At 40.4% G+C, this 26,414-nt stretch overlaps 1 protein-coding gene across 2 annotated transcripts in view; it reads right to left on the bottom strand.

The window, feature by feature from the left end:
- Positions 1–26,414, bottom strand: part of ankfn1a (ankyrin repeat and fibronectin type III domain containing 1a) — a 128,531-nt gene that overhangs the window by 34,831 nt on the left and 67,286 nt on the right. For both annotated transcript variants that reach the window (XM_064323083.1, XM_064323084.1), the window contains exons 7-10: positions 16,385–16,507; positions 12,479–12,668; positions 8,957–9,167; positions 1,079–1,273 (exon numbers count right to left, since the gene is read on the bottom strand). In XM_064323083.1, coding sequence (XP_064179153.1) covers positions 1,079–1,273; positions 8,957–9,167; positions 12,479–12,668; positions 16,385–16,507 — 719 coding nt within the window. The remainder of the gene's footprint in view (positions 1–1,078; positions 1,274–8,956; positions 9,168–12,478; positions 12,669–16,384; positions 16,508–26,414) is intronic.

The following is a 26,414-nucleotide window of genomic DNA, read 5'->3' as shown; positions in this document are numbered from 1 at the left end:
CCATCCAGCCCCCCCCGGCACAGTGAAAACAGCAGACCGCCCACAGCCCGCCCACAGCCCGCTCACACAGGGCGCGAGACAGAACGTGTGTTCTGTATTCAATATAAGAAGCCACATCGTGTCGACACAACTGACTGACTGCCACTAAAAAGTGCCGTCTTGCTCGTCCGTACCGAACGCCTTCAGCTTAGCCAGTTTGCAATAGCGGTTGTGCCTGCTCACGGACCTTTACTTTTTTAATCACAGATTTAACTGAGGTCAACCATTAATGTACAACTTTCAAAGATAAACATCGTTCAGAATAATCTACGGTGCCTAAATGCTGTTTAACAGATATAGACAAATGGCTCCAGTTAATTGCAATCTCATTGTCTGCCTGGTGATTAACACTGTATGGGAGCACAAGGCCAGAAAAGTTGCCGTCAGTACTCTCTACTTTAATCCTTGCTTTGGCTACTTCCAGTCTGCATCTTATGGTCTGTTTGTAACTCAAGCCCGCATACCACAACTAATTACGTCACTGAGCTTCCTTCCAATCCCCCTGATACCTCAGTGAAAAATGTCAAATCCCCAAAGCAATTTGATCCTCATTATGGATGTCTGAGGCAGCTCATTACACATTCATAAAGGGATTCTTGTGGTGATTTGGAGAGAAAAGCCACAAAGTACCCCGGTTAACAAACCAACAATTACCTGGGTGATCAGGGCAATTGAGTATACACAGCAATGTTCCACCAGGAGACGAGTTCAAATAGTATTAACTATGTGCCGCAGATAAATGAAGTCTAGCGGAAAATTCCAATTAATTTTCAAATCCCCCTAATTTTGCACCTTTTATACTGTCACTAATTCAAATAACAGAACACAACTGATTGTACATATTTAAATCATTACAGAAAATTATTAATATCAGGAATGGCCTTATTCTGAACAACAACAATACAATTAATAGAGAAATATAAGTACAAATTCAGAATAATAGTGCTTACTGATTCCACTAATATTAAAATGAAAGCCAAGAAAAAATTCAAATAATCTTGATTTGGACTGACACGATGCCGCTGATAGTTCCACTCACTTGCATGTTCAAAGCCGGTCCTCATGCGCTTGTACAGCTTGTATCTCCACTCCCAGGCCTTGAGCTGCTTGTCCTTGTCAGAGCTGTCCAGGCTCAGCCCCTCACTCTGCACCTGAGCTGACAGCTCGCTCACCCGCCTCCCTGCCTCCTGGACCAGGGTGGAGAGGTGCCCCGCCCGGCTCTCCAGACTGACGACTGGAAGAAACCAGAGCACAGGGTGCCAGGGGACATGAAGCAGAGAGGCACAGGTAGACCACACGTCAGTCAGACAGTCCTACACCAAGCCTGGGCCAAGAAAGGTAGACTCACTCCCTACAAAAAAATCCCTTTTTGCAAAAGTGGGGTATGGCTCTTGTTTCACTGTAGACATTTCCACTGATTAAGGCTGTGTAAAGGTGGCAAGCACTGTATCTGGAACAAACAGTCATAAGGAGTAAAGAGGTTACTGTAATGGAGCAAATTCCACAAGGTACTTCATACATCGCCTTCCTGAACAGACACCTTTGTCATAGTACACTGTGTCACATTGTCCATTAGCGCATTTCTCTACACATACGAGCCTTCTGAATTCACGGGTCAAACATTTCGTTAAATATACATTTAATGTTTGAATACAAGAAGAAAAAAAATCTGGAGCATCAGAAAAATTCTCTGTAAGAAAAAGGGAAATGTTACTCTGCTTTCATATTCAAATCACAGGCAAAAAATACATATGTAGAAAAAGTTCAGTGAAATAATCAGCTATCAATATTGCTCAAACAAATATAAACAAATATTTATAGAAATTGCATCATTTGAAACCAAAAGTATAAATGTCAATTCTAAAATGGCTCATATTTTTAAGATAAAAATAAAAAATTAAGATAAAAAACCTTTCCAAGCAATAGATCTCATCTATTGTATGGCACTGGGCAAAATTAAATTGAGCGTACCATGGCCGCACGACTTGTGTGTCATACACTCAGCGTGGATGTGTTAGCTCCTCTTAAAATATGCACCAAGTACTGGATGTATAAGAATGGGAGAGGCAAGATAAGATTCACACAGCAACAGTATGTCCAATAGCTTGACAACAGCAGCTGCTGCAGTTTTCACAGTAAAAACCACTGTTTATTTGATCCCTCATTAATGAGTCATGTAACTGCCAATGACCAAGATGCAGCTTTAGTGAATGAACTGTCATCTTTGAGTAAGACTACATTACCTCGTGTCATAGCTGATTAGGCACACAGTGTACAATGGATTAGGTACACCCCTTCTATGAAGAGAGCTGTAACAGGTTTTGGTTAAACTGAGATCACAAATCTTCATTAAAATCCAAAGATGTCCATTAAGATCCAGGTTTATCCATCAGTAGCTTTGGGTCAGAGCAGCCTGTGTGTCTGCTAATGACTACCCTCTCCCAAGGGTCTAATTTCCTCTACAGAGAAATGGTACAGAAGGCCAATTGGCATGCTCTCATCTTGTTGGAGGTTGTGGTTGATTTCCAATAAACCAAAGCTTATCAGGGGATGTGGTAATGACAAAAATATAGAAGATCATCCAAAGATGTCTGTGGCATCAAGTGAAATATGAATCAGAAGTATGATGAATATTCAAATAAGCACTGTCAGACATACAATGGTTATAATCTTATCAGGGAGATGACAAAAAAATTACAGTTCTTTGCTAGCCATTTTGGACTTGAGGAAAACAAAGAAATGGTTTGACAATTGGGACATATTTGTGTTCAGTATTTGCTTGATGTGGTGATCAGTAATAATTTAAGGTGAGGCATTGTGTAGGATTCCATGGTGAAGAGAATATCAAAATAAAGTATGCACCTTCCACATTGTGTTCCTGTCATTTTTCACAGGAATATTTATTCATTAGAGATTTTTAAAGAGAACAGGTCAATTTTGCAGCATGAATATAACATCATCAAATTCAAAGAAGGCCATGCAGAAATCATGAGAGCAAACCCACAGTGTGGAAGAGAAAGCAAAGGTCTTTCATACCTTAAAATCCCCACGATAAAGGTATAAATACAAAACAACCTAACCAGTTCTGACAGTTTAAGATTACGGAGAAAAGTGCTTGCAGCAATTTGACACTGGGGAGTTCTCGCTTTTGATGCACAGAGGCAATCAGCATCTTTGACATTCAAAACTGCCCTAAGAGAATATGTGCTTCTCAGTCAACAGCTGGAATATGACAATTGAAAAAAAATAAAATAATAATAATTATATATATATATATCATGATGCTTATGTACAGGAAGGTGTTGAATGTTAAATTATTAATCCAATTAGAGTTTATTCCATAAAACAAAATGGGTGTTTTTTTCCTGGTTCAGACATGGCTCACTTTCACCCAATTTCTTTACTCAACTTTACAGAGCCCAGCTGTCAACAATAAAGGAAATGCATGAAATATAGTTCCAGTAACTGTTAAAAAAGCTTTCACGCAACTGTCAAAACTGTTTTGACGTAAAAGGCAAAGTGTTTTCCACAAAGTCATCAAAACAACATTCTATAACATACTGCCATGCCATATCCTGCTTTTGGATAGTAAACAAGAGCTTATTGAGGATGAGTTGCGTGTTTTACACATACATTGACTGAGTAAATGGAGCCGTTGTCTTGGAAACTGTCTTATGTCCTTGCGAAGGCACAGAGGACGACGGAAAGTCAGGGGTTGGTTTCATTACAATCAAAACATCAATCAGGACTTCACCCATCCATAAACTAAACACTAATTTAAGGCTTGAGTTGTCCATTGTACTTTAGTTCTTTGAACAAAGCTTTACTCATGTTCACAGTAGTAAGCTGACAGCAATGTTTACATACATAATGAGCAAACAGTCAGAATTTGAATGGAGCAGCAATTATTACACTTCCGTGTTCCAAATCTGTGGCATGGAACCACCTTTACATACTATATTGTGCACGCTGCTCTAAGCTTCATGTTTGCATGACGTTGATAAGTGACTATTCATAACAACCCAAAAGCTGAACAGATCTGCCTCCATATTTCACAGAGGCCAGGTTATCAGCATGAACTTCATCTTTAGGCATCAAAATATACCACTACGAAACATACAGTACCTTCCTTCTGACCGCGAAACATGGTACCGTATATTATTAACATGCGGTCTGGGAAATTTCTGAGCTATGGCACATGCAAACAACCAATGTTTAACAGTCACCTATAAGTCAAAATAAGTATAATACAGTTATAACTGTGATGCAGTGTCATAAGAGAGTGATTATTTTGAGGTTAGTTATAAAGTCCATACTAATTTCCATACAGATTACCAGAATTTAATGTGAAAATTATTTTTTTTCTGAGATATGTAGGGAAATTCTACTTTCAACCTATTGTAAATCACTGCTAGCCGTTTCACCAATCACTGCTGTCTTTTGTACTGTGACCTTTCCTGTGCAGTGAGTGAGCCTTGATTTAGCAGCCGGGAGTGATTAAATATTCCAAAGTGCCTGTCTCTGCCAATATATCGAACCTCATCAATGCCAATTTCTCCTAATAGGGATTTACCCAGCAGTCCTTGGGAAGCAATGAGGAACATGGTCTCCCACGCACTAATGCAATGTTTCCCAAACGCCTCTGCTTCTGCCTGTGTCCAATTATTAGGAAATCTCTCAAGAGGGTCCAGAGAGAATTAGTTCTTATTTCAGTAGGATACTTTAAACAGACAGACACGCTCAAAATCCGCAGGTCTCTGTTTGAATGATGTTATCCTGGCTGTGTAATTATTAGCTGAATATATGTGCACATTAGTAATATTTAGTCATTTGTTTTCTCTGAATACTGGTGTTATGATAATCTGAGCGGGAACAATATGAATTCAGCTGTATGCAGCTGAATATATCTAAGATATGACACTTTATGTGAAACCTTAGAAAAGAAAACCAAGATCGGCTTATCTAGCTTAACAAAGCAAACATTTACAATGCACAACAATACTACAGCACCTGATCCAGAAGGAATGATAATGATAACTTGATAGATCTTAGTTACACACAGTCTCACTTTTCAATGTGAGGAACCATCAAACTCAGTCAGCAAGTCACTGCAAGCACCAAATACAATCTTAGCAACAGTAGCTATTACAATACTGTGTTATTTTTTAACTAGTCTACACTGCAAAGCATTACATAAACATTTGCACAGGACCAATACATAGTATTTGAAGAACTGTGCTGAAACAACAAAAACATATACTTGGCAATTTTACTTTCTTAGCAATACCACTTCTGAAGAAAACTGAAGATGATACTGAACATGTTCTTTCTGACAAAATTCATTGACTGGTTTCTTGATGGAGAAACGAAAGGTTTTGCTAGACTTTACTCCTGTTTTAGTACCCTGTTTTTAGTGAACATTAGGTAGTTTTATTTCTGGAAATGACCTCAAATGGCACAAGGCAACAAGTGAACAGTCAGAAATTCAAAAGAATTTCACATCACATGATAGTGCCTAAATGTTGTAGTTCACAAAAAAGCCATATTTGGCTAAATAAACAGGTGAACAAAATATTTCCATTTTCCAACAAGTGAAGTAAAATCAAACCAGAAAGATCAAGGAGAAGCAACTCACAAGTGCAGCACATCTGTGGGAATTTCTACAGCAGTGTTGGTGTTAACTTTCAGAACCATATGACTGGCCTTGTAGAAAAATGCCTTGAATGTACTCAGCAGTTATTACTACTATGGCTGGCTATTTTTATGAAGCTAAAACTTAGATATTTTTTTATGGAAACTAAAAGGTGTTTTTTTTTTTAAATCTCTCACTCAAAAATTGTGGGTGTACTGAAACTTTTGGCCAGTAGGGCATGTAATTAAGAAAAAAAAAAAACTTGATAATTAATTCCTACTCACACCCACACAGTTTCAACAGTGACGGCAGGAAATAGCTAATAAACTGATTTTCATTGTAGAAAAAAGTTAAACCATGTTGAAAGAATAATATTAACAGCTGAACTTCATATTTTAAAACAGAGAAAAAAACAGAGGGCATGTCTAAAAGAAAACATAATGGAATACATTCCCTGACAGGATGGCCCTGAGAGATTCTGAAGCATTGGAAAATAAATGCTACAATCTTGTTATGCAGCAGTGGGATGAAAAGCCTAGGACTGCTAGTATTATGGTGGGTTTATGCTGGCCAGGGTTCGAGCTACTGCTGTAAAGGCTACTAGCTGCCGACAATGAGAAATAGCTCTCACGGCACAAACTCTTATGTAGTACTGTGTTCCCTGCAGCGTGAAAACTAGCCATTGGCTAAGTGCATTAGCCATGTGCAGGTTTGTGGTCTTTAAATCCTAATGTTTCTTGGTGGTATTTGTTTCATCGCAAGTATTACAGAGAAAATGACCGTATCTAATGTTTACAGAAACTGATTTAATCCTTTCAAACATAAATGTAACATTTCAGAAGCATGGTGTTTATCAGGCTGTTTGAGAGTCCATTCAATTCACAGCAAGCCAACCCATTGATATCCTGAGTGGTGAAAGCAATTTGTCTGAAATGAAGTCATGTACAGTGCAGTATCATTCTGAAAGGACAGAAGTGTGCATTGGAAAGCACTGTAATCATACAGCTGTGGAACTCTGACTTGAGTTCTGCTAAAAAAAAAAGAAAAGATTTTTTTCGGATTTCAATTTTTATTTTTATATGTGTATCTTGCTAAAGCCTAATGCAAACTCTACCAGCAGCAATGATAACATAACACAAAACTGCATAAAGCTATTGATTAAAAAAAAAAAATTTTTAATGGAGGTTCTTTCTAAATAGAAAAGCCTCTGAATGTGTATAGCAAATCAATACTGCTTAGGATCGCTTAGGTTAGTTCTTCCATTGATTGTAAATTGATTTATTTTGCCTCATGTATTGCCCATTCATTTCCATGTAAAGACTGTTTATAAGAAAACACAATGCATATTTAGAAAGAAAATCTAATTATTTATTATATAGGGACAATGAATCATGGAAGATATTCTATAAAGCATTTTCGTTTTTCTCTTAAGAGCATCACAAATAAACTACAGTGTATGGTTCAGTAAATATTAATGTGTTGGGGGAATTCGGTAAAAATGGCAAGAATACATGGCAAAGCAAGTCAAACAAGCTGAAGAGGATGTCTATTTATCATATTTAGATTCTCCAAGAATGTCATCAGGTAATCTCATTAAAAAATGCAAGAGAATACATATTCTCCATGTGAGAGGGGCAAAATCAGTGTGAATGGTGAAATGTTCCTTATTTGCCATCAGTCTCAATTTGTTTGCAGATGAAGTCAAGTAAACTGGAAAAAAGACAGAAAGGAAAAAAAAAAGAAAAAAGTATTTTGGCTGCTGTCTGGAACACACAAGACTGTGTTTGGCCTCCTAGATTTGTCATGGTAAAATGAACGCTGCCTTGCCTGTCCCTCATAGACCGTGAATACTACCGCATGTTCTTTCTGAGCCTTAGTCATGAACCATGACAGAAAAATAAACAAATAAATACTTTGCAAAGAAAACCTCTTTTCATTGGGCCGTTGTGTCAGACCAGACCTCGGGGGAGGGGAGGTCCCCAGGATAAATGATAAAGTAAGTGTTGTGGAACCAGAAAAAGCAATAAAGGTCCTTCCTTACTTGGGGGTCTTGGCTGCTGTGGAAAAGGTGGCAATATTAGACGCCTTGAGGTGCAATTTCCTGTGCTCTGAAGATTGACATCTGGGCACTAAATGTGGTTAATTGAACTAACTATAAATTAATGGCCAAGTCTGCCGATAGTGACCTGACACACACAGTTCTCATTGTTGGGCGGCTGGGAATGTCCTAAATATAGGCATTGTGAGGCCCCAGTAATCCTCATAAATTTGTGCCGTTTAAACCCCAGGTAGGGCCTCTAAATTGTCAGGACCCTAGTTGATTGATTTACTTGGCACTTCTGGAATTACATAAATATAATACATAATGCCCTGGAGGAAAAATATGTTCATGTTTATTTTATGTTTGTTTACAAGGATCAGATTGTACCGTGCGGAGAGTTTGTTTATTAACCTATTGCCGGGAAGGTACAATAAATCACTTAGTATAATTGCCACGCGTTACATGCATCATTGGAAAACTTAAAGCATTTAATGACAAACCACGTTAAGTTTTCAGACGACAGATCTCACCGCACACCCCTCCTCTTTGACATACAAAGTCTCCACTACCATACTTAACGTTTCATGTCAGAAAACATTTTGTAATACAGAGAAGCACTGACAAATTTAAACACTGAGGTCTTGTGGGTTTTCTGCTCGTGCTGTCGAAGGAGGTAAGAAACACCTGTTAAACTGCTGCCGCTGGGGTCCACGGCTGAACGTGCCAACCAGACAGAGTGTTTAATGCCTTTTGGACGCGCAACTGACCAGGACTGTAGGCACAACGGCTTCTGCAGCCCAGAGCTAATCTGTATAATAAACATTTCAGCTTAAACAACAGTCTACAGAAAAAGGGCTTATTAGCCACTCAATACCACTTTGCAAAACAAACACTGACATATTGAGCTTCTGTTTTGACTTGACTTTTTAAAATGGGTTTACTGCGAAATTAATCCTTTTAAAATAAATATTTAAAGTTGGTGCTAAAAACGCAAATAAAATTGTTAAAATTCTGTATGTATGGGAAAGTATGAGACACATGTCTATGTTCAGAGAAGGGAAACAAAGTGTCTATCTCCGATTATCTGCAATCAGCATTACTTCAAAAAAGAAATCGGAAAATAAGACTGTTGTGACCTCTGACACAGGAAGTGGTGCTTGCCTGTCTGCAATGCACATTGATTAAAACAAAAGAAGCAGTTAATAAAAGTGCGGTGAGTCCTCAGACAGGAAGCGGTTACTCACAGTGCGGGCTCTCCCTGGCCCCAGCCTTCAGCAGAAGCTTAGCCACAGGCACGTTGTTGGTCATGATGGCTATGTCCAGTGGGGTCAGGCCCTCGCTGTTTGGGGTGTTGAGGTCGAGCTCATCTGCAGTGTACTGATACAGCAGGATTTGCACAGCGTCCAGGTCCTGCTGCTCCACAGCCTCAAAAAGAGCTTCGCTGCTCTGCATGTTCTGTCACACACAACAGAGGGAACCGTTACAAAGGTACTATTTTACTCCATCAGTGCAAAACACTCATTCTTCACATGCAAACAGCGGGAAGAAAAATAGCACATTCATGCTTTCAGCACTCACTGCCAGTACTCATTTGTGGGGGAAAAGTGGATGTTACTTGTGGTTAATTATTATGCATGAGCATCTCCATCAGAGGCATATAATGGACATAAATTGATATGATAGAAAGTACCTGAGAAGACACTGCTAGTTTGTGTGAATCAATTGCTTTCTATTGTAGCTAACTGTGTTTATGACTTATCATGATTCAACAATCTAAAATTCATTAAAGACGTATTGAGCGGTTGCGATTCAGTTATGGGTGAGGATAACAAAAACTGAGTCAATTTGGCATGCTAAATAAATCCAATTATGCTCAATTCAGCACACATGAAAAGGGTTATTTAGAACTGAAAAATTATAGCAGAGATGATAAAATCATTTTGCCAAAAGGCTTTGAAGAAAACTGGTGCTAGCAATATCACAATGAAGGTGTAACTGAGACCTGCCAATCAAATTTAAATAACTGAATGATTTTGTTGTCTGAGTGATACATCTCATTTTTCTGTGATCCGCCATCTTCACCTCTGTGGTGAATTGCTTAATGTTGTTTTACTCCTTTATATATACAGAATAGACACACACATATGTCTATATATATATATATATATATATATATATATATATATATATATATGACTAAATGTATCTGGACACCCCTTAACCTAGGGCTGTTTTTCGTGGTTTGGGCTAGTAGGCTCCTTAGTTCCAATGAAGGCAAATCTTAATGCTACATGATACAATCACATCACAATCGCAAGATGATTCTGTGCTTCCCCAACCGTTTGGGGAAGGCCCCTTCAAGTGGCAGCATGGCAATGCCCCTGGGCACACAGCAAGGTCGTTATAGAAATGGTTTTGTCAAGAACGGTGAGGAAGCACTTAATAGGCCTGCAGGCACAGACCACTGACCTCAACCCCAACCAACACCTTTGGGATCAATTTGAAAGCCAACTGCGAGCCAGGCCTAACTGCCCAATCAGTGCCTGGCCTCACTAATGCTCTTCTGGTGGAATGAATCAAATCCCTGCAGCAATGCTCCAATGAGGTTCAATGCAGCAATCTAGTATAAAGCCTTCCCAGAAGATTGGAGGTTATAGCAGCTAAGAGTGAACCAACTCCATATTAATGCCCATAATTTTGGATGAAATGTTGGATGTCGGGTGTCCAGACAGTACATTAACAAGCGGGAATCCGCAATAGCTGCGACCGCACACGCGCATGCATCCATGTGTGCATGCATCCACGCACACACCCTCACACAAACACGTGACCTCTTCTTTGGCTCATGACCAACATTCCCACAAAATCTTGTACAAATCTGTGAATACATTCGGGAGTTATGCGCCAGCTCTACCTTTGGTCATGACCAACCTCCATACCAAATTTCAGCCTCCTGGGGTGAAAACTGTGGCAGCTACGGGGTGGGACACTTTTCATGCTACTTGATTGAGATCTGGGGACTGTGCCGGTCATTAGATTAACCTGAAGTCACTGTCATGATCATGACAGCTTGAGATGTGTGCTTGTTTTGTGACATGGCACATAATCCTTCTGGAAGTATCCATTTGAAAAAGAGAAAACTGTGGCCATTAAGAAATGCATATGGTCAGCAACAATGCTTAGGTATGCTGTGCCATTGCAATGATGCTTGGTTGGTATTAAGGGGCCAAACATTCCCACTACCATTACACCACCACCAGTTATCTACACCGTTTACACAAGGCAGGATGGATCCATGGATACATGCCGTTTATGCAAACTTCTGACCCTAGCACCTGCATGTTGCAGAAGAAATCACCTTAGACAAGACAACATTTTTTCCAATCTCCCAGTCGTCCGGTTTTATTGATCATGTGACCTCATCTTCCTGTTCTTTGCTGACAGGAGCAGAACTGGCATGGTGCAGCAGCTCAGCCACTTCAAGGTTCAATGTGATTCCCTTCTGCACACCACTGTGGTAAATAGCTGTTATTTGAGCATTTATGGTCTTTCTGTTAACTTGAAAGAGTCTGCCCATTCTCCTTTGACCTCTCTCTTATTAACAAGGTGTATTTGCCCACAGAACAGCTGCTAACTGAATAATTCTTTTTTTTGGACCATTATCTGTAAACTCTAGAGCAGTGGTTCTCAACTCGGGCCAGAAAGGGCCGGTGTGGGTGCAGGCTTTTGTTCCAACCAAGCAGTTACACACCTGATTCTACAAATCAAGGTCCTTAGTAAAGACTCCAAAGGTTGATTAGTAGGATCAGGTGTGTAACTGCTTGGTTGGAACAAAAGCCTGCACCCACACCGGCCCTTTCTGGCCTGAGTTGAGAACCACTGCTCTAGAGACTATAGAGTGTGAAAACCCCAGGAGGGCAGTTGTTTCCAAGATACAGGAACCACCATGTCTGGCATCAACAATTATACCACAGTCAAAGTTGCTTAGATCATGCATCTTGCCCATTTCAAATGTCTGGTCAAACAACAACCAAACCTCTTCACTGTGCCTTTGTGCATACTTCACTTATTGAGTCGCAGCCACATTGGAGGAGAAGGCTATTTGTGTTAATAATTGGTAACTAATCCAGAGGCCAGTGAGTGTGTGTGTGTGTATCTTAATGCTCATCTTTTCACATGAGTGGTAATAAGGAGATTGATAAGGCACAATTTCATTGTTATACCCAGTCTGGCTGATTTGTCAGCAAGGAGCTGAAGTTCTGATCTCAGAGATTTAAAAACATTCAGATTCTGATCTGTCAGCAAACACAATCAGTGAAATCTACAGCATAATGGTCAACCATTTTTAAGCTTTCCTCCACTGTCCCATGGACATTATGTCCCAGGTTTCATTCCACTAAATCAGTTTAATTAGAGAAGGGTGCAAAACCCAGCAAGTGACAAGTTGAAGTCATGTGCTGTATACATTGGCAGTAATAGAACAGTAAGATGGCCGACAGAACATGCTGTACAAAAGCACAAGCACTGGAAGATGCTCCAGACCCTGAAGCGTGAAAGAGGGTACGAATGAGGCTGAAAACACTGCAGCTGAGTCACCGACATGCCACATCATCTGGTGAGGGGTACAGCATGTTGCTGTCAGTAAACACCATTTATGGTTACGAAAATGTTCCCTAATCCGCCTCACGCTGATTCTAAAGTCCCACTCCCACAGTGCACGCTCAAAAACACTCAAAAAGATTGCAGAGCCGGGGGGGCACACTCACCGAGGTCTTGCGTAAGCGGTCCGAGCGGCCGAAGAAATAGGCCTCGTCGAAGGAGGAGTGGCTGCCCTTGAGCTTCTCAGAGAGGTTCCGGTACAGGCGCTTGGCGGCGCTGGGAGACGCAGGCCCGCCGCTCTTCTTGTGGGACAGATGGAGGTTCTGCATCTGCTGCGTCATGCTGGCGGAGAAGTTCCTGAGGACATTAGACAAGCTCAAATGAGGCTCCAGGGTTCGCCAGTTTCACCGCCAGATTCACACAACACGGAGGGAGGCAGGATATATTAATACATTCCATCATAGCATGTGAGCCTGAGCAGCTGCCGGCACGTCATGTTATTCACTTGCATTGATAAAGTTTCATAATATTTACATTCACATTTATAAGATGCTCTTATCCAGAATGACTTCAACAGCATCCAGCTTAGTTTTCTTTTTTTGAATACGCAATCCACTTTAAGAACTGGATATTTACTGAAGCAATTCAGGTGAAGTATCTTGCTTAAGGGCACAATGGCAGTGCCCCATCTGAGAATTGAAGAAGAAACCTTTGAAAGTCCATTTCTGGAACCATCACACTACACTGCCACGGTTCTAGAATAATGTCTGTTTTAACTTAAAGTTATAACCATACACCCATATTTTTTAAAATGTATACAACCACATATGAATAGGCAGACCACACCTGAAATAGAGCTTCTTACAATACAAACAGTGCAAGATTAACACCCATGGAAAATAAAACTACTGAATCAGTGTTTTCAGTACCCTTGAAATTATTTTTAAAGCAACACTCACCATTATAAAAATAAATAAATAAATCAGAATGGAGATCTTAATTTAGAATTAAATAAACAATGGTTGAATTGTGTGGATGGAACCCACATGACCTCGTGATATACTGTCAAATTATGTCTTTATTACTTTCGTGCCCTGGTTTCCAGATGTGGAGCACCGCGGACAGGAGTCTGTCTCCCGCTGTAGCAATACCGTGGGTGTTAAAGAGATCTGAGAGCACTGAGCAGGGAGAGAATGGGCTCTTGACTGAGGAGAAGCTGGCACTGTTATATAACAGGCATAAACCACTAAAAGACACTCCCTGATGGTACAGGCACTCAAAGAGCGAGAACACATGATTTACATGTACAGAATACACAAAATTATAGTTATGAATCATAACAACGAGGCCATTTACAGTGCCATAGCTACATACATGCATGTATTAACACATGAAATACTGTAGCTTTGAAAAGACAACCTGCCACAAGAGTTTATCATATTTTAGGCTGTATTAAGACTACCCTTCCTTTTTAAGTGGGAGTTTTTTTCTGGCATGGAAATTCCTATCTTAAGAAATATACTTTTGAAAATCTGGACAATCTGTTAATTTTTAGCCATAAGAAAACAACTGATAGTACTTGGCAGTACCTGCCAAAACAAGAAACCTGTCTGAATCATAGTGTATTAGATTATACATTTTTTTGTTCTTGTTGTAATTTTGAATGTGTGCTGTTTATTTCAAGCTTAATACATCCTCTCCATTATAAGCAGTTTCCTTGTAAATTAGCAATAAAGAGGGACATGAGTTAAATACATAATGGCATTTAAAGCACTGATAAACAAAGCAATTTCCAAAAAAACCCCAGCACGGTACTACTTCAAGCTATTTGTGACAGCGATGGACAATTATGTGGAATTATCTATAAGCAAGGCTTGAAAATGCCAAAAGCTCAGATATGTCCATTCTTTAATGGCTTATGGTGTAATCGTCATAGCTTACACTAATATTAAAGGAAACATTCAGACAGACAGTATTTCACCTTAAGCTAACATTGATTTCCATTTTGACCTTGCATTTGTGTTCTTCATATAAATTTCCTGAAGTGTGGGAGTGGGCGTTACACAAAACCCAGTGAGAACAAAATGTTCCTTCTATAAAGTTTTACAGCACAGGTAAAACTAAGGAAAAAAAACATTTGGTAGAGAAATGCAGACAAAATGTATATATCTACATATGGCTGGCAAGTGATATCAATGCCAGATCATCTCTCAATTTACAGCTCAATCAAACCTAATTAACAACATGGGAATACAAACCAGAATGCATAATATTTCCAGGGCACCAGTGTTGGAAAACACAGAATAAATGCGCTTAGGACATACCCCAGAACTGCATATTCACGCAGTAAATGAACTGTACAGTGCTGCTGTGAGCAGTGGCCCCAGCTCACTGCTGCTGAACTGAAGATGGGTGGCAGGGGGGCAAACTGTCACAGTGTTTCACCACAAGAGTTCATTCAACAGAATGGCATGACCGATAGCATGACCCTAATGTCGTGCATGCTAACATAACACAGGCGGCGTAGGTTCTGGTCGTAATAAAAAAAGAGAAGAGCGACTCAAACAGAGAACAGGCTGCTCCACAGCCCCTCTCATAATTAAATCTGCGAGGTGTCTGGGAAGACGAATAATGACAGCGCCCTTCCATCTGATCTCCCGATGATCAGAGCCTAATCTGGGGCGAGCGCATGCGGGAGCACACGGAGCGCGCTCAGTGCGTGCGCATGCAGCCCTCAGGGCCATTCTCATGGAGCTGCTTCCTGTGTGGGTTTGAGGAAGAGAAGTCTAGTCTGGAAAGCTGTCTTTGGTGCAGACCTGATATAAACTCTGACCACACATCTTACCATGAACAGGCTTTCCCTTTGGGTCACTGCTGCACCAGAACTGTTTCCACAGCCATGGAGAGACATGGTATACAACACACACACATGTATGCGCACACATAAACACACATGTACACGCAGACAAACACACGTGCACACAGAGATGCACACAGAGACATGGTATACAACGCACATGCACGCATGCACATGCACGCATGCACACACACGCGCCCACACACACACAATTACGCTGCAAAATAATCAAAACACGTCTATGTTTGATAGTGTAATTCATTTCATCTTATAACTGCCACTGAAAATGATGGTTATGCCAATCACTTGTCTGCTTCTGAAGATAACCCTATTCTAATCAAACAGACAAGATGCAACAAGTAGAGGATATAAAAAAATACCAATCATAATTAGAAACAGAAGAACTAGATAAGTGAGTTTTCCATTCCAGGAGAAGATTAGAGTAAATTATTATGACACAAGATCCACATCAAGGGAAGCAAGTTAATCAAATGAGAAATGAGTAGAAGAGTTCACATTTATTATGATTATTATTCATCTGCTTAACAGATATCCCTATACATGGGATACACATAAAGCAATTTATGGACTCCGCTCAAAGTAGAGTGGCAGCTCCCCAGCTGGGTCTCAAACCTGCAGCCCACTTGTTGCTTGCAGTCTGTACCGAATGCACCACAATGCATCACGGGCACGCTGTTCAGATACAGACACACAGACCGGCGAAAGTCTGGGTCTGAAAACTGATGAAAAAGTCAAAACCAACAGATTTGTGACTGAATCATTCATAAAAAGGTCCATCGAAGCAGACTAACAGTTTTTTCTCTGGGCATAGCACAGATGCGAACCACTGCAGTGAAATTAAAATTTCGGCACTACAAAGGGACATTAGAGTGAGTCCTCTTTTGTGTGACCGAAGGACCACTTTGCCTAGGGGAAAAGCGAGCAAAATGCAACACAGACTGCTGTTCATTGCGTTTTCCTTGTAAATAACACAATTAATAAAATATAATCTTGGTATCATATCTCTACACACATTATCAACAACTTTCCAGGGCTACAGTGTGGATGAGCAACCTGTTACATGCACTGCCTGGACTAGTATTCCGGAATGATTTCCATCCCTTTCAGCTGATGCACAGAAAAGCACAGAACTCTGTTTCCAAAGCCACAGGATGGGGATGTGCGTGGAAGCGGGGCACGGAGGAGAGGCGCTCACCTGTCCAAGCTCTGGGAATTTCCGGGGGAGCCGGCGAGAAAGAGAGGTCTGAAGTCCTTGATCAGCGCATCGCTCTGCCTCTGGTTGAGCCTCTGAGCCAGCCGGGTGATCTTGCTCTCTGACCTGAGGGGACACGGAGGGGAGTCGGTCCTCAAACCCGGCGGCGGCGGCGGTGGCCGGTGGCAGCGCGCGCGCTGGCGGGGGCGAGACGCGGCGACGGCCTGGCGGCTGCGGGCACCTGTGACTCCGGAGCGCTCTGTGCGCGCATCGCAGAGCCGCGCGCTCGCGACGCCGGCGCTGCTCTCGGCCGGCGAATCGCCGATCGGGAGAGAGAGGGTCCTCCAGAGAAGGGGGAGCGCGGATGAGCAGCCCGTCGGTGATGAGCGCGCCGACAGCAGCAGCTGAGCAGCCCCACAGAGTCTACTCAATGGGCTCTCCCATCAATAGCATGCAAATGTATACAGCGCAGAGAGAGAGCGAGGGAGAGAGGGGGAGAGAGACACAGAGAGGGAGAGGGAGAGAGAGAGGTAAAAGGGGAGATAGAGAGCAAGGTAGAGCATGAGAGAGGTGGAGAGACAGAAGTGGAGAGAGAGAGATACAGAAGGGGAGATAGAGAGGGAGGTAGGAATAGAGAGAGAGACAGAGAAAGAGAGGGGGACCTGCGTTCTGTACTGCTCATCGCACTCTCAGTTCTTATCTGTGAGAGCAGCTGCTTCATCTACACGGTAACAGCTGAGCTGAGAGCTGTAACAAAGGCAAAAGCCACCAATTTACAAGTGACCCTGTCTACACCTTGACAACCAGAAGGAAGTACTGAGGAATAAAAAATAAACAAGGCAATCTCTAAAATACAGATCTGATTAGGTCCGGCAATAACATGATTTTGTCTATCTCTTTGACATAGACCACTTGTATTCTATGTCTTATGTGTTTAATAATGTAAGGAAAGTAAGACATAAAAGCTGTTTCGTACCTTGCTTTTTCCAGCAGACCCTTCTAATCTAATTGAAACCATTTAGTTCCTAGCAACAGCATTAACTTGAGAATGCCTGCTCATTGAGCGTAATGATACTCCGTCATCCCTGAATATCCTTAGTGGCTTTAAACATGATGATGCACTGGGTACTCCTGTGTGACACAGCACCCGCTAACATTTATTGCTTTGTACCCGGAATGGAAAATTACAAACTTGCTTGCCCTCACAGACCATGCTTGAAAAAAAAATCTAATATGTATTATACAATATACACAATTAATTCAAACAACTACAAATTCTGATAGCAAAAAAGGATAATTCACGTAAAATTGTACCAAACATACCATGGCAAAAGGCAATTTCATTATAACGAATTTCTCCAGGTTACCACCACAGATAGTTTTATGTAGCGCAGCTATTCTGTAAACAGTGGAAAAAAACGTGCAGAGGGAGAGCGGTGTCACACCTGGACAAATTAGAATTCTTCAGCGCTCGTCATTGCTGGCAGTGTACGGGGACTGTAATTTTCTCTATTCAGGAGGTTACACATGACACAGCGGGGACCCTAAGTGACGCTCCTCCCCGGAATGTGCTAATGTCACACTGAATGCGCGCTGGCAGCGCAGGGCAATTAGCCGCACGACGCCTAGACGGGGCTGAAAAAAATCGATCCTCGCATCGCGACACGACAAGCGCACCCTGCGCGAGGCCAGCCCTGGGCTCGGCGTGAGGGGATCAACTCGCCGCGGTGCTCCTGAACGCACAATGGCTGTTAAAACCAATGTATAATGCGCAGTAATGATCTGCTCCGCTAGCTTATCTGCGCTCTGCGTGTGACGACCCTTACATTCTCGCAATGCCCCGCCGCTCTTCCAGAAAATAGGGGGAAAAGTTCATTCATGTTTCCTTCAACCGGGTTTTAAATATACCGCTACAAAAGACATTACAGACGAAGCAAAAAACGTGGCACAAAATGGAATCATGCTGTTTGGTTCTGTTCCATTAACAGTGCCATTCTGGAGGGTAATACTAATGCAGAAATACAGGGCAACAAGAGATCTCTGAATGTTTACTGCAGTGCTAATTTTGATTGATTTGGGTTTAGCTATGTGTACCGTGCAAAGGAAACCTGCCCATACTACATGAAACCACCACTGATGTATATCACATTGATTTGCCATTTGCCACGGACCTGTCAGAATGTTCTACAGCGAAGAAAGGCTAATTAGAACAGTGGCTTAGTAAATATACAGACTTATATAAATGAACCATGGTATGGTTTTATCGGAGTGAATATGATTTAAATGTTTACTTTATCTTACCTGTGTTAAGTAACGTGTACACTCAATGCCTCACAATAATAGCCATGCAGTCGATTAGGCGTATGTTTGATTTATTTAGGCCATACCACCCAACTGTGGTCAAGATCACTTTAAATGTTTTACATTCATTTCACACGTGTCAAGTTATTTTATTTTGTTTGAATGAGCATGACAGATATTTTTGTAAAAGGCTAATTGTATTTGACTGGATATTTTTCTTCAACGTGGGTAGCAGAGTTTTAGCTCTTTAGCTGATGACTGGTGAGGAGGAGAGGGGAGGGCAATTTCCTCAACTGAATACTATTAGAGAGCAAATCTCTGTCAGCACGACCTGGCCCAGTACAGACTGTGACCAGGCAGGGGGGCAAAAACGCACTGTGACAGTCCCACCAAAATCTATCAGTCTTAAAAGGACAGTTTATGCATTTATAAATTCCACCTTTTCCCCCTTGCAAAAAAGGACACAAAGAAGATCATTTCTTCACATAAAGAAGTCTTTTCGTTCAAAAGCTTTTCGTCCATTAACAAAATCTTTAAAAATGTAATTACACAAATTTCTCCGGAGACCATAGAGCAGTATGTTGCACAGTCTTATTAAAACACGACAAATCAGACATTTAAAATGCTATGAAAGTAAACAATGCATTCTTTACCATCAGATCTTCACAGACTTGGCAACGCAACAATTTAAACATTGTTTTATACGAGATTCAAAATAGGTAGAACGACTTAACACACTGCTACGTGGAAAAGAATAGATGTCTTCCAGCAAGTGAGACAAGTGTACAGTATACAAGAGAGCTACAATAATAACAGTGAATATGATTATCCCCTTACTGCAGCTCCCATTGATAGACTGGCAGCCGTTTCATCAGGCTGCCGGAGGCCAGCATACATGCATGATTCTACAAATTATACCGTTACGTTTAATGTCCGGTCCAATACATTGTGCATTCAATGTTCCATCACCAGAATAGCTTTCCATTATGGGGATGGAACACTAGATAAGCATTTTGCTATAGGCACTTTGGTGATGAAATTAGCTGTGGGCATGGGGACTGTGCAGTGGACTCGCGATGGTACAGTGTGCACATGGAGTTCAGGATCAAAGATCAAAAGAGATGATCATTTGAAGGACCGTGTCTAATGCAAACACGTGATTCCCTACCCACTTGTGCATGAGCACTTATTTAGATGTGACTCATTTAAAAATGCCAAGATGATACAGGTGGGCTGATTAAGCATATTGATATCCTTTGTAAGGACGATAGGTTGTCAGTAAATATTATTTAGTTAGTTTTACTCTTAAATGAGACAGAAAAATGTGCAGATCTTACATTAAAAATGCTCATCTCAACAAATCTCTTGCAGCAGCAGGAACAGACGCCAGCGTGTCATTACTTTTTCTGAAAGTAACCAACTGGGCTGCAACCAAGATTGCGCGCAGAACAATAACAAGGCACCATGATGGTAATTACACCAGCAAACACCTCAGACAATGACAAACGAAATCTGGCCATTGACAACTCATTCAAATGCTAATTGCTAATTGCTTGGTGGTGGGCAAACCGGAGTGGGCAATTCAAGATATTTAGAATTTTCAAACCTGTATGTAGAAGGCTACTTGTTATATTGATTGACATAATTAATTGCGGTGCAGACTGGATTCTGTTTTACCAACAGACAAGCTTGCTGCCTAAGGTAATACCGTGATTATTTTGCAATGTAAAACTCCCCATCTTCAAACAATGCACTAATCATTATATTAGCAACTACAACTCACAATATACATCCCCAATTCATATAGCCTAATCCTCAGAATTATAACTCAGTATGTATATCCATAAAATACTTACAATTTTTAACAATGTCAATAAGCACATTAGCACAACCAACTTCTACTTTGTCTGGTCTCTTCATAACACCACAGGGTGCAGTGTCCATCATCAACAATCCTTTGTCAGCACTTCACAAATCTAGATCTGAAATATTTATTCTTTCAGTTGCACTAGATATTCCTGGCTTTCTGGCTATTCCTTATTTCTGGATCATTAATTAGCCTTCCTTCTCTCACTGACCTCAGGGCTTGATAGCTTCTTTTTTTTTTTATCGTACTCATCACTCTCACAGTGTCAGGAGAGATCCTTTGCTTTAGGACCACTTGTCTCTGAAATCCACTGTGTCGGCACTCTTCCACTTGTTTCTCCTAACACAAGGATGTTAGGCAAGTGCCAAGAAGAGCAAGTAGGAGGCGGAGGAGGGGGATGAAGTTAGGGACGTTAAAACAGGGCCCCGATAACGTACCAGCACACCGCAGAACTACCAAGAATGTGCATAATCTGCTGTTCCAGAGTGTTTCTTATGAAGATCTTACACCAATTTCTATGTCATATTATATCAAGACCACCTAAATGAGAGAAAAATTGCATTTAAACATGATAGAATTTTAAAATTAAAAACCCAACACAGTCAAATTGTGATTACGCATTGATGTGCTTCTATTTAGTGCTGAGCCATACAACGTGCAATGAATTATTACACTACAGGTACTGCAACCATTTCTGAAGAGAGGAAAAAACAGAAAGATTGCGTCAAACAAATCTCACAAATTTTGTAAAGAGACTGAACAATGCAATAATGGAGCAGTGAGCCTCCTGCTTGTCGCTGTGCATGAAGCACACAACCGTCAAACCTCTGCTGAATTAGTCTGCCTGCTGATTAAGTCTTCCATTGGCTTTCGTTATCATGGGAGGCAGGGAGCCATGGGGTACAATTTAGTGCAGGATCTGACCAAGTAATAAACACAAAATTGATCTTGAATAATTACACACACGCATGCAATGGCACCAGGTTGCGGTTTGAGTTAAAGCCTGAGCTTTCATTCCAGATCATTTTTTAAAAGATTATTAGTTCTTGTCAGAAATGAAAAAAAAAAAAAATGATGCAATCATGTTTGTTTTCATTTTGTGAATGCAATCCAATGGTTGTAGTATTCGTGGGTATGAGGAACAAACAGCCTTTAAAACAACACCATTACTGAGGTTTGCTGAGATTTACAGAACCTCTGTTTCCATGGTTCCCATTCAATGCTAGACATCTGGCACTGAAAGGAACTGCAGCAATTTTTTTTTTAAAAGCAGACTTATCTAAATACAAAAAAATTACCATTTAAAAAAATTTAAAGGCCCATAGGGTTTTCCCCACAGATGTTGTAGATATTTCAGAAGAGGGAGGCACAATTCAAATTAGTCAAAGCTTGTATCACCAAAGCCCTTAACAATAATTTATTTGTTAACCCCATACTTTTCTCCAAACATGGACATTTTGCCCGGTGTACTTGCAAGCCTGTCTCATCATTATCTGTCACTTAAGGAGACCACTACATTTGCATGAGGCTTTTAGCAGAAGCTCTTATCCAGAGCAACTCACACAGCTTGCTTTATTTTTCTGTTAACATGCACTCCCTTTATACTAAATTACTGAGGCAATTCGGTTTAGAACCTTTGCTCGAGGATAAACTGCGGTTGTCCACCTGAGAATCAAACCAACAGCCTTTGCATTGCAAACGGATTTCTGTAACCATTATGTTACACGATCATCCACAGGCTAGGCTAAAGGGCATAGAGTGCATAGATCTGGAGGTAGTCTGTGGTCGGCCAGAAATGGATGGATGGATAATAATAATAATAATAATAATAATAATAATAATGAAAATGAATGCCATGGCTAACTGCAGGTAATCATTAAGGGTCCATGTGTACATAGGTACTAAAATTTTCCCAAATACCCATCTACATGAGGGGTGTAGGAGCCTATCCCAGCATGCATTGGGCGAGAGGCAGGAATACGCCCTGGACAGGTCACCTATCGCTGGGCATATTATTACTGTTATTGTCATTATTATTACTAATAATAATAATGATAATAATAATAACATTAGGGGCGGCATGATGGCGCTGTGAAAAGTAGTGCTGCCCCTTATGTGTGGAGTTTGCATGTCCTCCTTGTGTCCATGTGGGTTTCTTACGGGCGCTCCGCATTCTTCGAACAGTCCAAAGACATGCAGGTTAGACGAATTGGAGGGTATAAGTTGCCCACAGGTATGAGTGGGTGAGAGAATGGTGTGTGTGCCCTGTGACAAATTGGCGACCTGCCCAGGGTGCATTGCTCTTGCCCATTTCCCCCGACCCGGAAAAAGGGGGTTAGATAACAGATGGATAATAATAATAATAATCTTTATAATAACATAATGAAACATACAAATGAAATCAATAAAGAACAAATAAAAATGACACATAACCTACCTGGTTTTCATCCTATCTGCCTGGATTTTCATTGAATTTCAAGTGTACTTCAAGTAGGCCTCTATAAAATTAACATGTCCAAATGTTCTGGCATCAAGCTGTTTTGGAAGCCAGCAGGCCAGCATGGAAGAAAACTTGTTCGGAAGGAACAGAGGTTGCAGGGATGCAAAGATATTTCTTCGCTAGCTTTGACAGCAGGAAACCGCTCCTCCTGTTCCCTCTAATACTCACAGAGGTCTGTCTCGGGTCTTTGATTGGTTTCTTGAGGCATCTCATCTTTTTTGGTTGGTTCCATGCTGTACCGTTTGCTATTATTCCTATAATGTATTAATTATATTTCGTTTTTGGTTAATGATTTTTATGCATATTTTTTCGTACGCGGTTACATATAACTGCGTCCATCTACCTAATGCCAGCTGCTGTTACTTTTCAGTTCATAGTCGACCAGCTGAGCTGCACAGTCATTGCATTAAAAGTATAATTCTTGCCCAGTGTGTGCAGGTGAATGGCAGAAGCCCAATCAAAGTGACAAGTCACTCTCACACACGGCAAGAATAACCCTGCTGACTAGCATCTTCTGTGGGCAAGGCCGCAGCCAAATGCACTCTACCCTGCTGCCCACAGTCAGTTCTCATCTTGTCTCAGTAGGCAAAAGAACATTTAAGCCTACGGATGGGGAGGCACCTTTTGTTTCAGATGACCCTGTTTATAATGTGTAACATAAACGTTAAGTTAAAGGGTAACCAGATAATATTTAATAAAAATCAAATACACCACCCAAATGAAAGAAATCCTATTTTATGATTCACAACACTAAAAAACATAATTTTATTGAAATATATCATAAAGTTGCCATGTTACTTCAATGACTACCATAGCTATAGATAGTGAATACCATAATTAGACACTGAGGCTCCAGACACATATTAGTGAAAATAAAAGGTAACCAGTTGGTATTGTCAGTACAGGCTTTGGGTTCTGGGTGACTCTGATCCATGCACCGCTGGCTCAAACCTGAACAGTTATATGTTCGGACTCATCAGAGTAATAGTCATCGGAGTCACTGATGCCGTCCTTCATTTCAGAATCAAATATGTCAATGCTGACCATTTCCGTCATATTCTGAGCCTAGAGAAATAATAGCGGAGTTGTCTGTGTTCCACCTGTGACGTCATGCATCAAAAAAGTCATTTTTCGGCATGACTTTGAGTGTCTTCGTCAGCAATCTGTAAAATTTTATGCCATACTAACAACAATTTCCACTTAATTTATTAACTTAATAAAAATTATTGGTCAAATCTTTGGGGGGATGCCATTATGTGATGCTTACCCTTTAACATCATATGCATGCAGAGACAACACTGCTATTGAACCACTGACAAATTCCTAAACCAGAAATGTTTGCAGCTATGTTGAACAACACTCTTCAACTGTGTCCCACTAACTGGCCCTGTGAGAAGTCTCCAAGTCAACATCACAGACATGCTTATGCAACCCTCCCCATTGCCTGTAACACTGAACAGGACATAAGCTGGTTGCATTTTCTCGCTGGGTGACAATATCTAGCGGGCAACATATGGTACGCTATAGGCCTACTTACAGTCTTAATTGATATTTTAATAGAATGCGGAATTGAATAGAATATCATCCAAGCCTAATGATTTCCTTGGAAAATTCAGGCTTGGACAATACACTTTGCAGGTTTTCGAAGAGTGAAAGGAAAAGATCAAGGTTTTATAAAAGGATATTGGAGAAAACAATACTGATTTCTGTGTCCTCATAGCAACAGACAGTATTAATTTGTATGCTGACTTCCCATTTTGTCTCAGATGAAACTATTGTGACAGTATGCTAAAAGACATTATTTGAAATGTCCAAGCACGTTGCTATGATAACAAAAGGCAAACTGGTTTCAACCTGGAACCCCACAAATACACATCTCTGAAGAACAGTCTGTTCTGCAACTCATTTTAACTATATTGAAGGCCACACAACCCTCTGCAGGACAAAGAGATGTGCGTGGGCATTATCCTGGCTTTCAAATACGTCACAGTTCTGCCCTCCCCACACTCAAGCTGTTTTATCACTGCTAAACAGGAAATTCTTCTGCGCTTACACATCCTGTGTGTGCATAATATAAACCTCACTGATCCTCTATTAATCTGTTCATTTACTTTTAATTACAGGAAAGAATATAGGCAATTTTCTTAGAACAAATTAAGGTGAGATTATGATAGACAGGAAAGGCAATCACAAAATGGAAGAGAGATTACGCAAATCTGACATAGTAGACCCTCCAGTATAGCCATGCACTGGGAATGACGGCAGTTTGGAACTCTGAAATGTGTGCACTCCTGAAAATGACGTGAATGTGCACAAATTTGGAATTTCAGTCCTTTCTTGCCTAAAATTATATAAATATTATGACCGCTTTATCTTTAAACAGACAACTCTCATTTTGTAGCTACAATCCTTAGATTAAACTACTAACCTATAATCAAACAAGGATTAAATCGAATCTTTTGAGACAATTCTTTACTTTTCCTGATCTATTTCATGATAATATTTTTTCCTGATTTTTTTTTCTTATAGTTTTTGGTTACCCACTATCTTTAGTTTCTTAAGCAAGCTCTATTATTTTGCCTTCCCCACCTTTCTATCAACACAAGTTAAGACATGCACCCTAATTTTGATTAGAGTCTTTACAGTTTGCCGTCAATGGAAAGTGTGACTTTTCTCATTTAATCCTCACATTTCTGGCAGCATCAGTGATAATAAAGAGCTTGATAAGGCATAATGTCCTACCTCTGATTGCATATGTATTTGGGTTACTGTTCAGTCCACAATTCTTACATTCCAATCTCTGCAATCAAACTGCATTTATTTAAGCATGGACAAGTAAAACAAGCTAAGAAAGAATATTGGATGCATTAATTCCTAAAATCCTTAAATACAAACAAGTTACCAGCTATTAATTAGGGCAGAATTTAAGATATATCATAGAAAACTAACCACTTAATTTTTGGTCAAAAGAGGCACTACTGTTTCACTGAAAACCATAAACTCAGGAAAAGTATTTTTCTGGAGATACCACTTACAAATTTACGGATGCATATTTTATACTGCCAACACAACAGATCAATTTTGAATTTTGTTTTAAAATAAAACGGTGTGACACAAAACTACTACTCTATATAATTAGCTATGCTAAATGATAGTAAAATCAAATGGCACTCCAATCTTTTTACAGTTTTATAGTTTGGTATATAATTCTGTAGTAAACATGAATGCATGAATATTTGCCTCTCATGGTGCTACGTCTCCATAATTAATGGCAGGAGTGGTTAGTCAATGCTAGTGGAAGTGGAAGAGCCTACTAATAAAGAGAATAATAATACATTGCATGTTTCAACTCCTGAGTTTGAAAT

This window comes from Anguilla rostrata, chromosome 2 (assembly GCF_018555375.3).
Source record: "Anguilla rostrata isolate EN2019 chromosome 2, ASM1855537v3, whole genome shotgun sequence".
In the NCBI taxonomy this organism is placed as follows: domain Eukaryota; kingdom Metazoa; phylum Chordata; class Actinopteri; order Anguilliformes; family Anguillidae; genus Anguilla; species Anguilla rostrata.
This window is presented reverse-complemented; position numbering and strand designations above follow the sequence as displayed.